Source organism: Ammospiza nelsoni, chromosome 14 (genome assembly GCF_027579445.1).
Source record: "Ammospiza nelsoni isolate bAmmNel1 chromosome 14, bAmmNel1.pri, whole genome shotgun sequence".
NCBI classification, from domain to species: Eukaryota; Metazoa; Chordata; class Aves; order Passeriformes; family Passerellidae; genus Ammospiza; species Ammospiza nelsoni.
In genome coordinates this window covers 11,649,409-11,673,423 of record NC_080646.1, presented here as the reverse complement: position 1 = coordinate 11,673,423, position 24,015 = coordinate 11,649,409, and the positions used below count along the sequence as shown (strand labels likewise).

The 24,015-nt window shown below is 37.7% G+C and overlaps 2 protein-coding genes across 3 annotated transcripts in view; one reads left to right on the top strand and one right to left on the bottom strand.

Annotated features, from left to right (window-relative positions):
* The window catches only part of GLDN (gliomedin), a 113,530-nt gene that overhangs the window by 57,026 nt on the left and 32,489 nt on the right, over positions 1–24,015 (top strand). The window lies entirely within an intron of this gene.
* Positions 1,626–16,968, bottom strand: LOC132079715 (aromatase). Its single transcript, XM_059482476.1, has 9 exons — positions 16,653–16,968; positions 15,536–15,686; positions 13,113–13,267; positions 12,308–12,484; positions 11,519–11,633; positions 9,572–9,686; positions 8,809–8,971; positions 7,393–7,634; positions 1,626–4,501 (listed from the first exon to the last, which is right to left on the bottom strand). The coding sequence occupies exons 1-9, from the start codon at positions 16,795–16,797 to the stop codon at positions 4,235–4,237; spliced, it is 1,530 nt and encodes a 509-aa protein (XP_059338459.1). The 5' UTR covers positions 16,798–16,968; the 3' UTR covers positions 1,626–4,234.

Below are 24,015 nucleotides of genomic sequence, written 5' to 3'. Positions count from 1 at the left end.
AATAGATATCATCAATTTTAAGGCTTACAATAACAGTAGGTAGGATTCAACGCAACATCGCCTAACACTCTTAACCTCTTAAATCCTGATTAAAAATATGTCAGGTGCAAATTCCAGTTTTAAATTACAAAAGAATTTACTTCAAACAGATTTGTCTTAAATTCTGTACTATTTTCCTCTGTCAAACAGTACTGCATTCCTTTCTACTGGAAACTGTCAAGTGGAATTTTCTTTTGAGGTTAGAATTGAATTTAATAGGATGTTAACTGAGGCTATAAAATTGGATTGTATTGTACAGAAAATGAACAATTTATAAAATGAAAATTGATAAAATGAAAGTTTATTATTGTTTAAAAATTACTAATACAGCTTATGAAATTCTAAGGTAAATATTTTCAATATCAGGTCACTGAAAAATCTATTTGCAGCTATATTAGAGTTTTGTGGTCTTTTAAATTTTTTTTAGTATGCCACTTACTACCTTCCAGTTCCCTGTCACTCAGCCAGATGTTTATAATTCTTTAAGCTTTTAATTTGAATGAAAAAAATTAGGCATTGGATACAAATTGAATTTGTCATGCTGTCTTTTTACGAGCAGAAAATGAGATTAAATTTTTTACTTTCAACTGTATAGTCAGTTTAATTATTTTATTTGTTACATTTTTGAATTGCTTTAGATACTTTTCTCACTGACAGCTGAGTCCTTTATTTGCATCATTAAGCCAATTTTTTTGGTTATATTAACAAATATCTGTTACCTTAAGAACCACCAAAACCTACCTCTTCTCCCTTCTTTTAAAGCTTTGATAAAGTGCATTCCTAGGATTAGTGTTGTATCAATTTAAATTATTTTAACTATGCTTTCTTGCTATCATGAAAAATACCTTGGCAGTAATATAGTATCTAAAATCAGTGGGAATTTTTATTTTAGAACATTGTGGAGTTCATCCTTCTATCTAACACATTGATCTGTTAATTCATGCAGACATACTCATGCATTTTAAAAAAATCTTGTGATTCTCAGATTGGGAAAACATGATGAGACATGACTTTAAACTCTTTTGCATACAACTTTTATTTTTGATGTTTATTTTATTTGCTGACAACATTCACATCCATGTGCTGTGAGCAGCCCATGATAACAGTGAAGTATAAAACACATTTGAGTTTGTTGTGTGCAATGCATTGAACATTAATGGAGCAGTCAAGTCATGACCGTGGGCTTGGCGTGGTTTAAAAAGCCACTGGGATTTGTGCAGTACCTGGTGGCACAGCACTGTTTAAAACCAGAGCTCTGTTCTGTACAGTGAAAGGTTGAACCTGTTCGTACCCACTTGGCAAGTTCTGAAACTCTGCTGCCCCAGCCGCCGCTCTCGAGCAGGGTGAGATTGTGGGATGGGGAACGGAGCCGGCAGCGCAAATATCCAAGCAAATATCCATGCAAACAGAGCACTGAGGAGCAGCCCCAGCAGAGTCAGGGCGAGCAGCACTCAGACGAGCTGAGCTCAGATTAATCACAGCTCTGCTGTCCAAATGGGGACCAAAGTAAATCCTGCAGAAACCACAGGACCAGGAATGCTCTGTTCAAAACATATCAGACACAATGGGAAATAACTCTGTCTTGCTGAGAAAAAGTAAAAAATGATACTGCTTTATTTGGACCAAAAAATAATTACGGTAATAATTTTTCTGAAGTTCCTGCCTACAAATTCAACAATATAGAATACATTCAAGAAATCAGAGCAGCATGCATTTCCCATCTATTTGATTTCATAAAATTACTTCAAAATTTGAATGATAATTTATTAACTTCATGCGTGTAAAAAATTTTACTTGGAGGAGGCCTATAATTGTGAGGTGGGAAAATCAGACAGTAAATTATCACTACAAAATTGGTTTTGTGTGTGAAATAAGCAAAGATATGTATCCTGTGTATAAAATAGTAGTTTATTCTCAAGAAAAACAGCCTTCAGTGGATTTCTTTTCAAAGTTCTAATGCAAATAAGAAATACATGCTCACTGAAGTACCCTGAAGTGTTTTATGATGCAGATAGAGTAAAAAGGTTTTAAACATGGTTGTGTTTGTTTGTTCTTCTCCCAACTGCTTTATCAATTTCCTAGTTTAAAGGGTACAAAGAATGTAGAAACAGAGGTCACATTAGATATTACACAGATTTATACCACTGTGGCACTTTATGACCTAAAAAATAGAAGTCCTAGGAAACATAGAACCTTTTACTTTAGAAAAGACCATTGAGTCTTACCATTAAATTCTGTTTATTTTTATCTTAGACTGCCCAGTTTTGTCTGCATATACAGGTGGGTACAGGATTGCACCTTGCTGTTGTAATTTTTGGTTTAATGCAAAGGTTATGGACAAAATTTTAAAAGTAACCTAGCTGCAATAAATTCTTCAATAAATGCTTTCAAGCTTGATTTTTTAAAATTACTGTACAAAATTTGTATATTGTTTTGAGAATTACCCTAAATGGGCAGCTCCTCTTCTTTGCCACCATTCCCAGTTTAATTCATTACCTTTGGGTGGGGCACATGGTTATTTGTTGGGTCTCTGCAGTTTTTCTGTGCTACTGGATAGATCCTTCTCTTCTGGACTTGTGCCTGAGATCAGTGGTCAGAAGAAATAGATTAATTAATGAATTTTATTTATATTTTCAAAGTGAAGACACATTTTTCTCTTTTTTCCCTTTTTTTCCCTTGCCTTCTATTATAGTTTAAATGACTTGGAAGGAAAAGGTTAATATAAAGCCCACTGTACATTGGTTGGTTGTCTTTATCAAGGCACTTCGTCTGGAAAATCCCTTTCTTTGTGTTACACAGTATGTAAACTCAAGCTTAATGAAAATGGAAAGTCTCTGTCAAGGAATGTTGTCATTTGGCCAGGAAGATCTTTTTCTTCTTGACCAAGCTGGCAGCTCCTCATTAGGCTACTAAAGATATCAATGTCTAGACTGTACAAATTTCAAGATGGGTCAATTCTGAACAGAAAGGTTGAGTAGTTTTTCCTGTTAGGGATTAAGTATAAACCCCAGCCTGGTTTATAGTTAAAATAAAATCCTGTGTATGCAAAATGCCTTGAAGAACGTTTCCTAGAAATCTGCTTGTTAGTTCAGAACTTCTCTCCTTTGTCACTACCAAACTCTGGGCACTTCCCCAGTGAAATTTGCCTCTTGTGAGAGTGTTTATAAACTCGGAACTTCTGCACATCAGTGGGCGTGGAGCAAGAGAGAGAGCAGGACACAGCCCAGAGCTCCTACAGAAGGAGCGCCAGGAGTTGTTTGGATCATTAGGGAGGGACACTGTCTCCTGCTCTGGTGTGGGAACATCAGCAACAACTCCCAATCTTACTCTCTGAAGTGGAAATGAGCAACTAAAACCAGGTCAAAAAGGGATTTGGCACACCTTAGAGGGAATTTGACCACCTTCACTCAAGATGAGGGGAGGTGGGAAATTTCTATAATCAATCAGATGAGGAGGTGGGGCTGAAAGTCACCCCACCCATGTGGGCTGGTGATGAAGTTTGGTGCTCATCACCTCATTCTCACCTAGCTTTAGCTAAGATATTTACAGATCCCCTGCAGCAGGATACTGGGTTTTAAAAGCATAGAACTGTTATCTCAACTACCATTATTACCTAGTACTCTGCAAGCTACTGCTATTGGTAAAATCTGTGTGACACTGTAAATCTTTGGTATGTGTTCAGCAGGACAGCAAAACACGGTAAAGAAAAATGTTTGAGTGACTTGTTCAAACATTTCTTTACAACTTATAGACGTCTTGAATACTTTAAATTGTTTCCTAGTCTTGAAATGAACTAATATTATTCATTCAGCTATTTTGGAAACAGATAGCGTTTTTGCTGTGGTCAAATATTGCTAGGTCCAGCTTCAGGGAGGTGGGGGAAAGGGAATTAAGCACACATCAGGGATGTTGGTTTGTTGACCCTCAAACCTCTGAACTGGCAGTGTTTGAAAGGGAAGGTGTAACTTTGTCTAAACTCTATGGTTTTAAAATGTAATCAGGAATTGTATAGCATGGCTTCATCTACAACAAAATTATTCTGTGCTTTCAGTCTTTGCAATTCTGGCCTTTGGTTCTGCTGCACAGGCAGAACAAGGTGTCACCTGAAGTCATTTAGGGGCAACAAAACATTTTACTTTCTGTATTTAACTAGGAATGATGACTATTTCTTAGAGGTTGAGAAAATCCTGTAACTTTAGTGCTGATCCATTCTATCACCCTGACTCTTGTCTGCATTTCTTCTGGGTGTGAAAACCATCTCCAGCAGAGGCTGCCTCTCTATGGGGTGCATGGATAAGTCATTGTTTTTCTGGATGTTGTTCAGGCCTCTTCCTTTCACTGTCTGCACTCTGCAGCGCCTCAGGAGAGTCACCAGGATTGCCTTCATCATGACCATGGCAATGAACTTCCCCACGCAGCTCCGGGGGCCGAACCCAAAGGGCTGGAAATAGCGGGAGGGGACCTGCGGGGAGCAACGGGAGCAGCAAACTCAGAGACAGGTTTTTCTCCTTAAAAGCAGTGAAAGCAATGATGGAAACTGGCAGTAGATATTATTGCCAGGCCTATGTACAAATCACAAATAGGACGGGACTGCTGGGAACGTGCCTTGAGCTGTTGTATTTTCCAGCATCAGTCTCATTGCATGGTTATGACAATGGGAAGATGCCAGCAGCTTACATCCCAGGCAGCAGACCAAGAACTTAATATTACAATTGACTTTAGAAGTTTTTTGACCGATCACACAAAGCAAAAGCACGTTGACAGTAGTTCCATCCAACCACTATAGGCACACGTTCCTTCAGTTGCTTGCTTATTTCAAATACAATACCTGCTTGTAAGCCTTAAGACACAACACACAGATCTCCATTATTAAGCTTAGAACTTCCTAATATCTCACTAGATACACTTTTCTGCAGCTTAGGGAGTTATTCTAGACCACCATTAATACACAGACCATTGTTCTATTTCTCCTTACTTTTCTACTTACATAATTTTCCTGCTGACCAATCTTATGGCTACTGCTTAACTCTGCTGTCTCTGAGGCCTGCCTTTTGCAGCTTTCCCAAAACCTTCTAATTTTAAGGATTCCCACAGATATACTCTGAAAAACTTGTGGAAATAAACTTTTAAGAGCAATTCCTCATTTCGCACTGGAAATCCCAGGCCCACCTGCAGGCACTGACAGAAGTGTGGATCAGCCCTTGGAAATTCAGAGGTAGCAGGGATTGTACAGTTAAACGATTGAATTCTGCTCATGTGTTTGTCCTGGGAACTACAGGGATTTCACCACAAGCTGTGAAATGGAGTGAAGCCTCTGCTCTTCAAATGCATTAAACTTCATTAAAAAGTTCTTCAGAAAATGTTCATTATAAAGCTTATAAATATCTGAAATACAGGCTGATGCCTTGTCTAATGATAATCACTGAGCCATACGCCTACTCCATTTGCAATTATAAAGCTAATATTTCTGAGAACTAATTTGTCGTGAAATTAAATGTTAAAATTTTTCATATTTAATAGAGAGATAACACAAAACTATTGTCTTCTGCCCTGGCAGCTGAAATAGGAATTGCAGGATTCCCAGGATTCCTGAAGAGTCGACAGCTAGTTTCTGCTACCTTTATTGCCATTGAATAGATCAGTTAAAAAGAATGTCTGGTTATAAAGACATTATTTTTCTTCATCTGTGTAACTTCTTTTTAAAAAAGTGAGGTATTAACCATGTTCTGATTTCCTATTTAACAAGAATAGAGTAGAAACCATTTATTTATATCAAATCATCTGGAAAAAGTGTACTGTTTTTCCTTACTTTCAGACTGACAAAAGTGTTCAGTTTAATTTTTTTTAAAATAAACTGAGCCGTGCTTTTGGAAAAAGTATAGATAAATACAAGTGTTTATAACACAGAGCAAGTACAGCAGCTGTCAGTGCAGCACAATGGCAAATGCACAGCCTGTGAAAATGGAAAAATGTTTAGATTCTAACAATGGCATCTTATCATAAATAATGCTGTGGATTGCTATTCACTTAGAGAACTGGAGGGAAATTGTGCCTGCCAGAATAATTATGTGGCGAACAGAATGCATCAAGTCAGATAGAAAATGTGTGGTTAAATATTTGGTCAAGGGGAAATATTTTTAGTAGCAAAATGTCCTCGTAAATTAAGCAAGATATCAATTTTTGATAGAAACACTTGGAATGTAAATAATGGGTGGCAAAATGGAGTCTATTCACAGGGAATTGTAATTTTGATAAAACTTCATCACTTACTCTACTTGAATTTTCTGCAAAAACTTTTTTTGAGTTGTTGTTTTTAATGCGGATTGCAGGATTTGCTCAGCAGTTGAGAAATATGAACCAGGTGGATTAATACTCATTTTTTGTGTGTGTTATATTTGATACGCTTAGTTTTGGTAAGAAATAGGTAAAACTTAAAGTTATTTTCTGGCTTGAACACTTTTTTTTTTTCCTTTCTTAGTTGTTGCTTCAGGTGTTTTAATGGTGAGTCCATTTTTGGTGTATCAAAGTAATCTGTTCTTTTTTAAAGCTGAAGTTGTTGCTGCCAGTGTTCATGTGTGCAGCTGCTAACACAGGGCAGTTTTAATCTCTCCAGGTTATTATTGCTGAACAAATACAGCTTCACAAAACCAATTGTTTAATCAGTAATCAGCAGAGCAGAGGTCTGAGTAAATAATCTGAAGGATGATTTGAACCAGTGGGGGATTACAAGAAGAAAAAATATTCACATATTGCTTTTGATTATAGTTCTCCTGGTAGTTAGAACATAACTTGATTTGAAATTCAGAGCTGAACGGGAACTTAATTACTCAACATCTGCAGTATTAAGTTAGTTAGAACTTAACATTTTCATTATGGTCTATAAAATATTGTTAATTTAAAGAGAAAAAAAAGAATAACATGGGCACTGGATCCCCAGTCTCTCAGAAGTTACTGCACTGCTCCACCTCCCCAGAGAATGCTCAGCTCTGTGGGCTGCTGGCATGGCTCTAGCCCCATAAAGCCTCTTTATTTTGTCCAGTGCCAGGGGATATAATGGCAACTGGGTGTGTCTGACAAATTTAATCAGATTTTTTAAATCAAAACTATTATGTCTGGAAAAACTGTTTTCTGTATTATGATTATTTTTTATTTAAAAGACAGCTTGACAAGAAAATATCTGCCCAGCTCTAATAGTAATAACAATAGTAATCAGCAGGTTGTAATCAGCAACTGGGCACTTAGACAAAGGGAAAACAGTCTTATGGCCACAAAGTTATTGAGCAAAGAAAGAGGAAGAGACATCAGCAATAAATAATATCCAAATTTCTGTAAGCAATGAGATGGAAAACTTACATTTTTCTCAAAATTTTCAAGAGAGAACTCGTTTGGCTTTGGGAAGAATTCGAGTTTGTGCATGCGGCCGATGTTGAGGATGATGTTGGTGCCCTTCTTCACGGGGTAGCCATCAATGACATCGTCCTGCAGTGCTTTCCTCATGATCAGGTCCACCACTGGCTGGTATCTCATGCTCTCATAAATAAAATTCTCTACAGTTTTTAAGTTTGGCATGTCATCACTTTGGATGTCTCTGTCGCCTTGTGGAATAGAGCAGATGGTGAAGAGAGTAGTTGGTTAGGAATTTAATAACTTCATAACTTCATTGTACAAATATCAGAACATTTTGAGAAAATTATTTGGTTCTGAAGTAGGAAGAATCCGGCAGCTTCTAAGGAGTTTTGTGTGGCCTTACTTATTGAGGAAATCTGGTATATTGTTCATTAGCATAAATCCTAGTTTATTAATTAACAATCTTCTCGTCTTCTCACTCTTTGTTCTTGTCACCAGCAAAACTCTGGGGGTCTTTCTTTGGGTTTTGCATGAGAGAGCAACAAGGAATAACAAATAAATCTTCCAGGAGCTGACAGCAAACAGACCCTGGGGATAGTCTGGAGCTAATTCTGTAGGGATGTTAAATTTCCACGATGTGGTGAAGCCGTACCTTAGAGGGCAAGGCTTCAGAAAGAAGCAGGGAAAATGAGTGAGTGAGTACTCTCATGAGGACAGTGCAATGAGGATTATTAAAAGTACCTTAGAAAAAGAGTAAAAGTCTTGTGATACATTTTCTGGTGTTTAACAGACCAGAAGTAAGACTTAAATAAGAGTGGATGAAATTAGTTTCTATATTGGTTCAGTGTCAGATTTTGAATGAAGGCTAGAGAAGGGGAAGAATACAAATTTGGAATATCTTGATTGTGTTTTGAATAGTTAGTAATTAGTACTTAGAGGAGGCCAATTTGAGATCAAAATGGATGACAGCAGAATATAATTTTAATTTTGTCTAGTCTTTTCCTCCTAGAGTTATAATGAAACTTAGAGAAGTTCTCTATTTTAGCACAGAGAAATACTGGTGATTAGAATTATTTGAAACAAGTGCCCCTTTTTGCTATTTCAGGGTAACAGGAAAATAATTTCAATTAAACTTGAGGTGAATGCTGATATTACTCTGTGGTTGCTGAAGAGAGAATAGACCATATTATTGCTAATATATTATCAATTCTGATGATTTCTATTTTATTTTATAAATTTCTCACATTTTTTCATTTGCTCTTTAATATAAATTTTTACATACAATAGCAGTTCATATGTTTTACAGCAAACACTTATGTTGGGAGAAAATGCCTAAAATTTTCAGGTTTACATAAATTAAATTAGATCTCTGCTGAAGCAAAATTATATTCCCACATGACTGACTTTGCAGTTCCTGCTTACCCACAACAGTTTCAATTTCTCTCATCATCTCCTCTTCCACTGTGGGGTGCTCTGCAATCAGGATTAGCATAAAGAAGAGAGTCACAGACAGAGTGTCAGGAGCAGCAATCATCATCTCCAGCACACACTGGTTCACATTCTCAGCAGTCAGATCCCCTCTGTTCTGGAAAAAAAAAAAAAAATTGGAAATTTTGGAGAAAATATTGATTGCTGACCTCTGATGCCAACAAAGGTTTACAGACTGCACAATTTCTGGACAGTCTATCTTACACTAAATAGCATTTATTTTTTGTCTTTCAGAGAATGACAGAAAGCTCATGTTCTGATGGGTGTCTTGCAGGAAAGCAGAAATGTGTGTTCTTAGCTCAAATTCTTTTTAGTTTGTTGCATTTACTCAATGACTTTGTGAGCTGTCAGAGATTACACAAGGTAGGAGTGATATAACATTTGAAACCTTTGCAAACAAAAGGCAATATATTAAATAATACATAGGGGTTAAAAAAAGACTGAAGGACACTCAGGGATAGATGCAAGAGTTTTCGGGATGTTGTTTAAGCCATGAAATAAGTATGACAAGCACCTGATCCTGAAATACAAGCATTCCTGTTTGAGTCACTCTCAGGGACTCCCCAGCACCCACTCAGCATCCCTTTATGATGATGTGACTTTTGGAGAGGCATGTGAAGAGTAAATTGCAAGGCCTGTGTTCAGGGGCATGTCAGAAAACCCAAAACTTGCCATATTTTGAGTAAATTCCCAATACCTGTGCAAAAATCAACTGGGATGCAAAATCCATGTGTTCATCCAACTTTTCCACAGTGGAAAGCTTTTGTCGCTTCTGTTCTATTAAAGTTTCCATTGCTCCTTTAAGATCCTTGCTGTAAAGAGATGAAATGCAACATATTTATAAATATCTGCACCAGAGTATGACTAGAAATACAGAGATATATCAAGAAAAGCACCTAAGGATGGCAGAAAATTAAGTATTCCTAAGAATAGTTGTATGGTTCTCTGCAAAAATAGTAATACTTAGGCAAAGTGTGTTTTCTTATTATTCTGGAATGAATCTTAATCTCTTTTTATAGAATAGACTGAAAAGGAGAGAAAAGTGTCTATATACACTATTAATGAATAAAGGTTTTAAAGATTTATTACCATTTCCAAAGAATTATTTTCTTTCCTTGTATTTTATATTGTGTTTTATCAGTAAGTAAAATGAATTTAGAGAACATAAGGGATGGTTTTTTGAGACAAGTATTAGAAAAATTGTATATTGGAGTAGAGTTTAAATAAACTTTTCATATTTGAATAGTAATACTGTGTCAACAGTTTGTGTTCCAGTGGTGGAAAAAGTAAAGTTCAAAGGTTGTTATAAATTTTGGGGGAATTTTTAATTAATTATAGATTTGAAAGTAATTGTTTAAAAAAAGTATTTTGAAAAGGTTTTGAATGGAATCTTCAGGTTTTTCAAATGTGGGTTTGTTACTGTTAATTAGATAATGTGTGTTTGTAGGGTAAATATATTTAGAATTTCAATTACCATAAAGATTTCAGTATTTATAAATATTTTATGTATTAGAAATAATTAGTAGTCCTTTTTGAAAAGTTTATCAGAAGAATATTACAAGTCTTCATATCCTGTGGTGGTTCTTTGCATTGTCTTAAATCCAGAAATCTTTTCTTTTTTTTTTTCTTTGCAATACAAAATTATTAATAAGTTCTTTTTTTATGAGACTGCTTTTGAAATATCAATATTTGCTTGCAGAGGCTTTCTGGTAATAACTGGCCTATAATAGTTTATCAGCATCACAGGATAAAGCAGTAATCAGTGCCATAATAAAACTAGCAAGCAAATATTAGAGAAGGTGAATCTTGTGTCCAGTGCTTAAGAAATGTCAATTAGTTTGGGTGAACCTGATCTTCTCCTTAAAGCCTTTGCTATGTAGCACTATCAAAGCAATTTTTTGCCTATCCTTCTTAAGGAGCAATTTCACTTACTAGATGGAAAACAAATCCAAAATGAAAACAAGTGACTGCCAGCTCTTTTTAAAGCCAGCTCTCTTTTGGCAGAAGACAGAAAAGAAGATCACAAAACTGGAAGAGTAATTTTGTGTTCTTGCAATGAGGAAAATGGCAAAATGTATTTGTTCCTTACTTAGGGAAAAAGCCCTCCATCTTGAAACGGATTATCACACTGAGCACCAAGTTTTAACTCATAAATGAGTGTTTGACTCAAAAATGCATGTAGAGAAATACAATAACCAGAAATTGTTCAAGGTTTAACTCTTTGGGGTCTGAATACAGATGGGTTTCCTTGTTTGGATGAGCTGCAACCTGCTCTGATTGTCCTCAACTGGACAGCAAATAATCAGTTCATCCATAAAACAGCTTTTCTTTGTCTGAAACAAAGCTTAGTTTCACATTTGAGTGTGCATGAACTGATATTTTGGTGAATAAATTGGAACTGGATAGACAAAGCTTTAAACTGGTCCCAGAATTCAGCTACTTGTACCATCAGTGACAAACCTGGTTCTGTCTTGGCTCTGCAAACAGGGGACCTCAGCAGCCACCTTTGCAAGTGTCACAATTTAGTGTCTAAAAGGCAGAGGAAAGATCTGATTCATTTCCCTTGATTTCCCATTGAGGGAAATGCTTCTTCATAAAAAGAAAGACTCTTATGCAATCGCTCTGTAGAGCGGTTGATACTCACACTGCGTCTTTGTACTTCTTGCACAGCCAAGAAATCTTAAAAAATATGTCAGGCTTTAATAAAAGGGCTTGCCAGGCATCAAAGTAGTTTTGAATCTTAAGCACAATGGCATTTTCTGAAAAGAAATGTTAAAAAAAAGGTCATTAGTCAAGTAAGGTAAATCTTTCAGAAAATTAATAATAAGGTTGGGTTCCCTACTCCACTAAGTTCCTGGGAATCTGATAAGCAACTGGTAGGTAACATTTGAAGCACAGTGTAAGAAAGGTCTAGATCTTTGCAGAAACTCTTGGTAACTTGCTGCAAGGACACAGAGCTGTGTCAGCCAGACCAAAGAGTCTCCCATAGAAGAGCAGAAGCAGAGCTATTGGAGAACACTGAAATGGGCAACTTAGACATCCTGATAATATTATTTCTGTTATAGGCTGAAGAAACAGAAAACATAATTTTTTAGGTGAACTTTTCAGAGCAATCATTTAGTTTGGTAGAAAGATTTGATTCTTGCATGAATATAATTTAATGTTGGAATTGTACCAAATTGGTGCATAAACATCTCTTTAAATGGCACAATTCATTAAGGTGGGTGAAAAGCTAATGCATATTTTTGGTCACGTAAAACTTTTTTATAACTACCATGATACTAAATCAATTCAATTAATTATTGATATGGTGATACAAGGGTCTGGTCTTGCTCTGTTATGTTGAGACAAAACAGCTGAGCGGTGTCAATGAATTTTCCTTGGATACGCATTTCAGACCCATCCTAAGGCCCAGAACTGAATCTGTCAGTACCATCCAGAGGAACCCCAAGGAAGAGCTTGTTGGAAGTGTCGAGCATGATCCTCCTCATGAGGTTGAGCACATTGATGTTGCCCAGCTCCGTGGTTTCCTCCTGCAGCTGCTCCAGGTGCTCGATGGTTGACTCCACGCAGATTGCGATCATCCGCACCAGCCCGGGGCCAGACAGAGCTGGGACATTTGTGCAAAAACACAAAAGGTTTGTTAGTTTTTGTACCTTCTTTATGATGCCTCAAGTGGTGATAGCAGTGTTGATGAAATGACAAATTGTGTCAGTGGCTGGTGCGAAACCATTCTGGAGCTTCAGTGGTTTATCGTTCTTTGAAAGGAAAATCCAGGGATGGATTGTAGCAGCCTGAATAGCTGCTGGTATAGTCCAGGGTAAGGAAGCAAAAAGGGTCTTTACTAGTATGGTACAGGGTAAGGAAGCACAAAGAATCTTTGCATAATATCCACACATGTTTAACTCGACCGCAGGGTGAGATGTTCAAGTCCTGACCCCTACACACAGAGGGTCTCCCTTACTCTCATAGGGGCCTGGGGCCTGACCCTGGTCTCGGGGCAGTACAGGGGTGGAGGGACAATCAGGGAAATGGGAGGAGTGGCTCAGGGACATAGGAACAGGGGAAGGAGCCAGTGGGGTCTAACAGCTTTTTGAGGGAAGCTTCTCGTGTCTCCTAGAGCAGGGAATGCCCCCTAGGGTCTCCACAATGGATTTCAGACAAACACGGCGGCATTCCAGGGAGGGTTGGCTCTGTGTGTGTCACAGTGATGCGGGGTGTCTGTGCACGCTGGTTACCTTTGGTGAAAAAGGGTCGAATTTCTTTCCAGTGAGCTGGGTTGTTGTTAAATATGATCCCATTCTCGTACATGCCAATGCACTGCAATCCAAGCTTGCTCCCAAACCGAGACACGTAATGCCAGTGCTTCATTACATGGAACACGCTGGAGGATCTGGGGAGGGAAGGAGGAAAAAGCCCCAAATAAAAGAACTGTTTCATGGACTAAATACAGCATTTGTATGCTGACATTTTACAGTTGCTCCCAAGTGCTGACTTGCATTCTTAATTTAGCAGCAAGCACAATGCTTAGCACGAAATGTTGTTCCTTTTACATAATTAAAAATCTGATCAATGCTTTCAGAATTTATATTAAAGCAATGAGCTGTTCTGCTCAGATTTAAACTATTTTTCAATTAAAATGCAAATAGTTGATGAAGGATTTTTTTAAAGGATTTAAAACTGAATAATGTGTATACATAGAAATGTGCAGATATATATGATACACTTAGGTAGAGCCCAGTGTCAGATATTTCAGATGATGAGGTGAAATATTTGATGTGTACTAAATTACAGCTTTACTGTTGTATAGTCAATGCTATGTACTCTTTTGTAGTTCTTTGATCATTCTCAGACACATATTGAAAGCATAAAAACACATGCATCATTTGAATATGCATTATCATAGTACAATGGTATGTGTGGTGTAAATAATAAATATTCTTAAAGAGATGCATAAGGGAAATCCATGATATGCATAATTGTATTTACCACCACCAAGATTAATTTGGTGGTGCTGGCAGACAGCATTCTTGCTTTAGGATATAATTTCCTTTAGAGGGAGCCAGCATTTCAGAAATGTGCATGTGATGAAACACTGATCAAAGGAAATCCAACCAAAAGAAAGAAAATCAGATCAAAGATTTGAAATGAAACAATATGCTTCTTTCTTTACTGTGTAGTATAGTCTATGGGCCAAACCCCAGACTACTAACACGGGTTTAGTTTATTTTTTCAGTCAGATAATATAAATGTGGCTTTTGCTATTGACTGCAAATATCCTTGGTTTTACAGTTTTGCTTCCTCCTGTCCCATGTGTCTCTGTGCAGGAGACACATCATAATGTTTCAAGGCAGGGTTTTGTCAAGTGACCTTGCATAAGGAGGTTTTCCTTTTGAAACTGTTTAATGAAGTCCTCCAAAAGACATCAGCTATTGTAAGCAAAACTGCAAGTCCTTCTCTCTTAGCATTAGCACCTCAGTATTAGATTTGATGCTAAAAGTTCAGATGGCATTGGTGAAAAGAGATGACATTGATTTTCTTGTGCAGAAGCCAGGTTATGTTTAGTTTTGCAGTGAATTTAGGATCCACTGAAAATTTTATTCTATATTCTTACTTTAAAAAAAGTTAAATATTCATTTTCTAGGTATAGCCAATGATTTAAAGCCAGAAATGTCTGAAAAGAAACAATGTATAGACTGTAAATCTGGCATTGTTTAGCAGCACTCCTGGTTTGTTTCTGATTAATTGGTAGCACAAAGACAGCTATAAGAGTTGGTCAGAATTTCAAAGCTTTCAGAGCATTATCAGAACATTTTACTTTAGTTGATATTTGTAACACCTTTGTAGGATAGGAACATAAACAGTTTTCTTGTCATGATAACTTCTTTCTACTGAGGTTTAAATAGAGATGAAGCTGACTTGCACCATGTGGCAAATTCTGTGATTATTCTCTATGCTGCTCTTCTTTCAAAGGCTTTTACTTAATGAAGGTATTAATTGATTGACACTGTTACTTAAAAGGTTCTGATTATTTATCAATTACATGTGGTAAACCTTTTACTGCTTTTTTTTTCTTTTTCATGGCATGACTTGTAGTAATCCAATTTAAGAAACCAATGGAGCTAATAAAATGATAGGCTGAAGTTTAACATTATGTTTAATACTGTGCATAATTGAAACCTATGAATAATCCCATTAATTGGAGTGGAATTATTCCTAATACTATAATGCTGTATTTGCTTAGTTAAATCACTGAATTGGAGCCATAACCTTCAAGCATTTACTTCCACTTTAAGGATAAATTTAAAAACACAGAAAATGAAAATTTGACTTAATAACACATTGCAGTAAGCCTAGATCCCTAAACTGAAAGTTATCTCTATAATAAATGGATAGTAAAATAGATGGTAAATTATTTCTAGGATTTAGCCACAGTGCTTTCCTATCCACAAAAAAATATTAGGAGAATTCACCAAAACTTCAACATCAGAGTCTTTAAACAGACACAAGAAAAAGGTTTGTGAATAGCAGAAAGTAATAGGCTTTTGTCGGGACAATTTTTGAAAATAATAACTTCAATTCTGCTTTAGAATAAAGTAGCAAAGAGGTTGTAAGGACATAAAGCTTTTCAAGTTATTAAGTATAGAAAGTAAGGATTTACTTGCTAATTATAAATGTTTCTTCACCGCCGATCCAAACTCTCACAAATTCTCCGTATGTCTTGTTGTAGTAGTTGCAGGCATTCCCTACTCCCATCCAGAGAAATCTGCCATGAGAGATGAGGGGGCCAATTCCCATGCAGTATCCTGGCCCTAAGAAACAGGGGAGAGAGGGTTGGTCTCTCAGTGCTCACAGACAAGAAAACACCTTTTGAAAGGAGGTTTTACACACGGCAGGCACAGCCTGTGCTGGGCAGCTCACACGAACTGTCCTGCTCTGAAACTGTCTCAGGAGCTGCAGCGGTGCTGCTGCAATCTCACTGTCTGAGAGGCCTGTAGTGCTTTCAGTGGTACCTACAACAAATGACATTCTTTGCTGCTTTGGAACAGCTTCCAGCTGCTGCTTGCTTTTGGAGGGACGAGGGCTCCATCCTAGGAAGAAGAAATTCTCTTTTAGGCAAGAATCTTTTCCCAGAGTTTCTTCCAGGAGCCACTGGTTTAGGGTTATTCCTGTCCAACACCTGTGAGAGGCTGTGCACCGCTCTCCTCCCTGCAGCAGGGTGTTGCATCTGGTGGAAAATAAGCTGAGCCACTAATGTCTAAACAGGCCCCCAGAAGTTCCAGAAGGGAAAGGAGATTCGATGTTGTTCTGTTCTAGAGGGTTTTCAGTGCTAAAGATAGCAAAACATTGATAACCTACTAAAATCTTAACAGCTTCTTACATAACTGTCTAGAGTAAAGATAATTTAGAGGCTTAAAGTTTAAAACATGCAAAAAGTAGTTTATAATGCGCATGAAAATGAGAGTTGTAAAACAGAACAAAATAGTTGAAAATCCTGAGTTGTAAAATAGTATTTTAGCTTTCTAGCATACACAAAATAAAGCTGAAGACGAAATGTCATATGGCCAAGCCACAATTATTATGGAAGTTCTGAACTTAGAATATGCCTGATTTCCTTTACCAGGAAATTTTAAGAGTCTGTATTACTTAAACTGATTCATAACAAATTTTGTTGTCATACCATGATTATTCAGCATTAATTTGGCACTTAAATCTGAGAAACAAACAAAAATTACTCTGAAAACTTTAATGTGGCAGAAGGGCTAAAGCTGACTTACCTGGTATTGATGAAGTCTCTTCATGATTCCATATGAGGAAGAGAAAGCACATGAGGATGAGTATGGGCACGGTGGCCACGGGCATCGTGTCTGGTACCAGGCTGGTGATGTTGAAGTGCATTGGGTTCAGGGTCTCCAGGACCATCTCTTCAAAGAGGTTCTGCTTTGCTCCAGAGAGAGAGAGGAAGGGAGAGAGGCAGAGGCTGTCAGAGGTGTTCAGCTTTGCTTGGTGCCTCTCAGCCCCTTTGCAGTCCCTACAGATGAGCAAATCCGCTCTGGACGTGGCTTTATAACCAGGGGGACTGCCTGGAGTGATTGCCGGGACAAGCCTCATCACAAGTCAGAAGAGACATGAAGCAGACACATTTTTTTGCTTGGGAATAACAAAGGTTTTCTGACCTTGATGTTGAGGCATAGTTTTGGATATTTTGGCTGTCAGACCTTTTATCTCTGATATCGGCTTTGCTGGCCAGCACTGAGGTTTACTCCTTGCACATCTCTAACCAAAACACAAGAAATTAAACTTTCAGCATGTGTGCAAGCATTGAATGAGTTCACTTGCCAGCTTTTGTCTGTCTTATTTAGCTGTTCACTTCCTGCATGCCTGTAGTGCCAGAGATCCTGAATTTCTAGAATAACTATGGTAGTTTTCAATGATTCAGATAAAGTACCCCAGAACCACCGTTTTTGTCTGAGACATGTATTATAGCTTTCTTTTTACTGCCAACCTTCCAGTGTAACATAATGAAATATAATGTAAAGCATTGCTTTATGTTTTTTCTGTTAAATACTTTGAAAAATATAATATATGCCATAACAAACAGTGTCATAGGTTATCTGTTGTCATATTTTTACTCAGGCTGTAACCAGCACTCAGCACAAGAAAGAAAACCCAAGGACAGCCAACAGGTCTCATGCATAAAAAGAATAGAAGGATTAGCTCAAAGGTTTTTTTGCATGTTTTTGAATTAAATAGTAAAATATAAGAAGCTGGGTTACCTGGGAAGGAATATGTGTGAGGAGGAATGTGAGTGAGAATTCATTTAACCACAGAAAGGTACTGCTTGAACATGCACAATATTTTATTAAAAAAACATCTTAATTCTGCTCTGGCGATAACTAAGAAGAGATTTGTTTTGTTTCTTCCTGCAACAGTAATTCAAAGTTGAAGGATATATTTATTTACTTAGCAGAAGCTTTTAGATACAGTTTACTTTCAGCAAGTGCTTTCTTGCTTGTTCTGTGCTTTGGCTGAAAAAATGGGAGCTTGCTTTGTAGTGACCATCAGTGCTATAATTATGTTAAACTAAGACAAGAATGGGATAGATGCTTTCTAGATAGGAAGAATCCTGGTGTGTATGCTCCAAGGAGGAAATATATGGAGTGTAGGAAGGGAATATGGGGAAAGGGAGCAAGCAGTGGTTTAAAACCTTGCAGGTGCATGCAATGCCCCTTTTGTGTGTTTTGTGTCCAGGCTTCTGGGGTTTTTATGATGCAAAATGACCAAAGTGCCAGGTGACCTTTCAGAACCATCCCTGCTGTTGCAATGGGGAGCAGCCCAGCCCTTTTGAGGGTGCCCAGGGACAGGTCCCACCCTGGACACCTCCAGATGTTCCACTGCCCTGTGAGTTGTGAGAAAGAGCTTTGTATTCACAAGCATTTCCATCATGTCATGGTATTTATTAGTATTTATTATGAGTGCTAGTCCTTACCACAACAAAAGCATACCTGTGTATATGTGAATGTTTTATCAGCTTCTGTCCCTTTCACTAAAATGAGTTCACAGCATTACAGAGGGAGAAAACCACACTTGGGGTGTATAGTTCCATTTGATGTTGCTTTCTCCCTGGATCTGCATAAACTTCATGTTTTTACTCCATTGCCACAGATAGGCTCTGGTGTACATTGTGTTTTCTGTTTTTTTTTCATTTCCAAGACATTCTGGTGTGTGCTCAGTAGTTTCACTGCCTCACATTCCCTGTGCAGACGAGCATGGAGCTGGTTATGTGTTTGGGTGCTGTGAAATAAACCAATTTCATGCCTCCCAATGTGGATGTGTGAATAGTGAATATTATATCTGCAGGGTGAGCCCTGGTGGAGTTGAAGGCCCTGATATGTTTGCACAGTGTACTTTGCAAGTATGAGTCTCCCCCTTCTATCTCCTAAAAATGAGTTTTGATCTTGTTAGCTCTTAAATACTCACAGCTAAAGCTTATCACTGTTTTGACAGTGGAATGCAGACAGGTTTCTGTTTTTTCAAAATATACAGATAACAATGGACTGGGTTTTAGATTCTTGATTGCCCCAGCTTCATGATTTTACAGTTTTTAGTAAAAGAATTTTTTCTATGTCCAACACCTTGCTGTTACATTTATAATTTTAACATCCTGGATTGTTCTGTCATGTAGATAAATGTACTAAAGGCAAAGTATTAGGTTTGAATATTTTATACACTCTTGACCTGATCTTAAACAGCCTTTAGTCAAAGGGGCTTCTCAAGCCCTTAAGCAGTTGATATTTCCTGTATTGAGGGGTTCTTTGCTTAAATTCAATGAATATTAATGAAACACACTTTCAGGGCTTGCATTTTTAACCTCCTTTTTTTTCATTGCAAAAGCCAGCTGGGCCATGAAAAATTCACCTTAAAGATATTTCCACACAACTGCTTATCCCACTTTTTATGCATTGCATCTTTTAAGAGCTGACCACGAGTGAAGTCTCTCCTCATAAAAACTCAAACCCATTTGGACAGTGAGTAGGAATGGAACTGAGTCAGAGTGCCCACTGCGCACGAAGGAAGGCTTCTCTAGTCTTGCTCATTTTGGCTTTTTTGCTGTAAGTAATTTTTCCTTTCCTTGCAGTTGGTTGAGGTGGCTCAGATCAGAGGGGTTTGTTGGTTCAGATTTTTATTTATGGGGCAAAACTTTTAAAATCCAGTGGGGGAAAAGAGACTCATTGTAGGAAAGGGGTTTTGGGACAGAATAGATGGATGTGGCCAGGCTGTCTGGCCTGGCAGCAGTGACAGATCTCAGCACCTGGGAAAGCAGCTGCCAGCAGAGGGCCTTTGAGTTTACTCATTTTTGAGATTGGCTACAAGGCACTAGGAGAAGGTTCTAGCTCCTGTCAAACGTTTTCTTGCTAAAGGTGATGTGAGGAATGATGTCAAGGTCCACAATAAGGAGAAAAACTCATACATCTGAAGGACACCTGTATTGACACCTCTGATTCTGATTACAGCTTTATGCTTAATGACTCTGCAAATAAAGGAGCAAATTCATAAAATCAAATTATAGAATTGGAGCTGAAAATCTTTCTTGATTTTGAAAAAGAGTTCATAAAAATGCCTCATAACTCTTGAAGAGCCACTCTTGAGTCCTGGAGTTGCTTCCTTTGGAGTGCTTTGTCTATCAGGAGAGAAAAAATCTGCTACTTGTTATAAATTCCCAAGTAATAGTAACTTGTATTAGCAGCATCTGAAGCAACTTTTCTAGGTTTAAAAAGTTTAGGAAAATAAACAGACTTATTTCATACAAACCCTATTTTGTTTTAGAGATCTGCTCCCATTGTACCACAATTTTGGCCAATGTTGATATAGACTGAAGGAACACAGTACCTCTGAAAAACAAAATAGTAGGTTTTAATTAAGTTGAAGAGGACATTTATCACCAGGTGTACAGCATATGTCACATCCTTGAGAGAGGGATTGTCTTGTTTCCTTGAAAGGCTGTGGGATTTAAAGCTGAGAGCAGGTCAGGAGACTTCTAAACTTGGGAGTGCTCACCATTCCTTGTGAGAGGTAAATTGCCCTGTAAGCATCAGGCTGCACATTTATTTAGTGCCACCCTGCATTCTGTGGTCTCTTCTAACTCTTCAATTCTCTCAGAATGCAATGTGGATGTCACTGAGGGTTTTTCCACCACAATTTGTTGGTTATCTTATATTGCACTCCTCTTGTGACATTTTTTTGTCTTTGGTACACAGTACTTTTTTCATAATGACTTTTCATTGGTTTTATTGCTTAATTATTTTTATCACTTAATAATTTCTCACTGTGTTTTAGTCACCTGATCCTTTGCATCTGTCAGACATCTCCCATTACAGGTGGGTTTGCAGTCCCAATGTGCAGATCTAGCATTTTAAATTTGGGTGTTTTCATTACTCTGCTTCTGCAGCACTCTGCCTTCTTTAGGAATACTTTCTGCTTTTAACTCAATCCTCTGCATCTCAAAAGGAAGATAAATATAGTAAAATGTGAAAGGGAGGGAATAAACCCCTTTTTCAGTCATTCCTAGAGTTTAAGTCAGTGGACTGGAATTTGTGTAGCTGTAGAGGTCTATCCCATCTAATTACTATGGAAATGTATTCTAGCAGTGTTGAATGATTATTACAGCCTGGTAGATTAATCCTGCACCACTTGATTACTATGAAATCTAATCTAAATAGCACTTACGACTTCATCTGTTGTTTAGGTTAGAGGAGGAGGAGGAAGGGAGAAGGAAGAGATGACAGCTTTCAGCAAAGCTTGCAGGTGGGAATTTAGTAATGACCATCCTGGCAATCTAAAGGGGCTCTTGACAAGTAAATGAGGAGGTAGGAGCCTAAAGTTGTGTCAGAGGGCAAGGGAAAGAGAAAGGCAGAACACAGCCATGATTTTGTGGTGTTGAAAAACATCTGTACTGTGTGATAAGAAAGATTGTTACATTTGATGCCTCTGCTATTATATTGAATTTTATTTTTTTAATTTTGGTGAGCGTTGTTATGACAGGGTTACCTTGTTTCACAGCTGAATAGGATCTGTCCCTAGAACCTGCTTCTCTGAGATTAAGTTCTGTCAGCTGCCTTTGATAGCACTTGTTAAAATGCTGCTGCAGTGCTACAGGGCTGCTGGTGGCCACAACTTTATCCACACAACTCAATTTCTTGTCGCCCTTTCTACTCAAGGTCTACAGTGAGTTCCAATGTGCAGAGAAGTTTGGAATTGCAAACTTAAAATTACTGTTGTAAATGTTGACATTCCTACTGTCTGGAGTCAGTTTGGTCAGTTTTCTTAGCACCACCCAATACTGGCATGTGACTGGAAATTAGCTGGTCACTAAACACTTTTCCAGAAACAAATACATTACAAATATCTTCTATAAATGTAGGACTCCATTTGAATATTAATGGAGTTCTGTTGTAAGAGCAGTGTACCTTTTTTTATGCCTTTTTATGGTGGTTGAGGTGTGATTTGGAAAAATAACTTGTCAGTTTTAGCACTTTTGTGAAAAGGTCTTGTTGCTTATGAGGCACCACAATGTCCATGAAAAGCATCGCCCACATGGGACGGTACCAGGGTTTCCTGTGACACAAACCATGTCCTGAGCAGAGCAGGGGTGCCAGTGCTTGCAGGGCACCAAAACCAGCTGGGGATGTGCAAACCTCTGCAGGAGGGGCAGGGCTGGCATTTACTTCATCCCAACCTCAAAGTTTCATTACACCACCACAAGCTCTAATCAAATCAAAACCAATCAGAAAATGAGTTGTGGATGGCAAAAGAAATCTCTCTAAAGTGCTTTTGGTCAGACTCTTTATTGTGGCTGTGGCAAAACAGAACTGTTTGAGAGGGTTTTCTGTAGACAGCTGCTGTTGGTTTCTGTTACTACAGGGTAGGAGTTTTGTTTCTAATTTCTCAAACAAAACCCAGCTCTCTCTACCATAGTCATGTTACTGCTGTTGTACTTTTACTGCTGGCAAATACCTCGATCAATTTAAGCAAAAAGTGAGTTGACACAGAAGGGATGACTCTCAAAGAAATATTAATTAAGCTTTTGACTTTTTCCTCTGGCTATAAGTATCATATATTCTATCAAAGTATGTAAATTAGTCCTGAAGGAAAGTTTATCTGTGTGTTTGAAAAAAAAAAAAGACTGAGAAAGAATGCTTGACAATTCTCAAACCGTTATTTTTGCAAATGACTTTATTGATCAGATATTATGAACTGAGATATAACAGCTAGAAGAAAGACAACACCTTTCCACAGCAAGCACCAATTGAGATATACCAAGCTTTGGTTGAATAAAAAAATCCCCAGGGTCAGTTCAAGACTTGTTCTGCCTGAGAATTTTATCCTCACTTTATTTTAATCTCGCTTTTTAAACCTCACTTACAATCCATTTTTCCATGCTCTGACACTGATGTTTGGAAATGTCAGTTTGTCTAAAATTCACATCTTCCCAACTAATTCTACATTGCTGTGCAGCAGCAGCTGGCAGTGTCTGTCCCATGCTGTGTATTCCCCCAGAACTTTGTCATGGTACACATGAAAAAAATCCACTTGAGAGTCAAAAGTATTAAATCAGACACCACAGAAACACTGAAAAGGTTTGGTTTTTAATCTATGGGGTCCACATCTATAAAAAACTGAAATTATTTAATATTTTCTGATGTAATGTAAACAGCTTGGAAGTGTATTCATGAAGTGAATACGCTTTCTTAGGATAACTATTCTGCAAGAACACTGTGCTGTTTTTTAGAAAAGAAACTTCATAGAACACTTGACAAATATATAGCATATTGCTGCTGTTTTACTACCAAGAATTTGGCCAAAGACCTGCATATTTTCCGCTAAAAAACCCCTCTGTTTAGGTAGTGACAGCATATAATTTACACAAAGATAATTACAGTAGCAGATCAAAGCAGCTCCAGAAGGCATACTTCCCACTCAAAACAAAAATAAATCCCATTTATTTAACGTCCTACCCAAGCAGTTTGAAGAAAAATGCCAGAATATGAATTGAAAAGGTACCTGTGTCTTCGTGTCACTTGTGGGTTTCTGCTGGAGGAGAGTGCTGTCCTGGCTCCTGATGTGCTCCTCTCACAGGTCTGGATAGGTTGTCTGGTGATCACTCCCTGTAGCATCTTTTATGCAGGTGCTTCTTGTTGCTAAGAGATCAGTTGCTTGGAGATGGAAGTTTGTTTATTGTAATAGATCAGGGGCTGTAGCTTTGAAAAGAAAATTTTGTAATTTTACCTCTACAGCTCAATGTATCTGCTGCAAAACAGCCACTGACAGAGATACACATGCTTGGTGCTGATTAGAATTGTGACTGGAGAGTAAAACAGAGAATTAAACAAAGTTTATAGTTTGTGTTTAGTGTCTCTGAACAAGGAAACAGATTTGTTGTTTAACTGGAGATACAACTAGCAGAAATTATGTGAACTCTTTCTTGTGTGTATCTAAAGGTATTTTTGATTTCCAACAGCAAGGAAGTCCAAAAGTTTTATTCTAAAATAAGAATGTATGGAGTTGTCAAAGACATTCTGTAGGACACAATCCTTCACTGCCATTGCAGAGGACTGACTGCTGTCCTACATACTTTGCTAT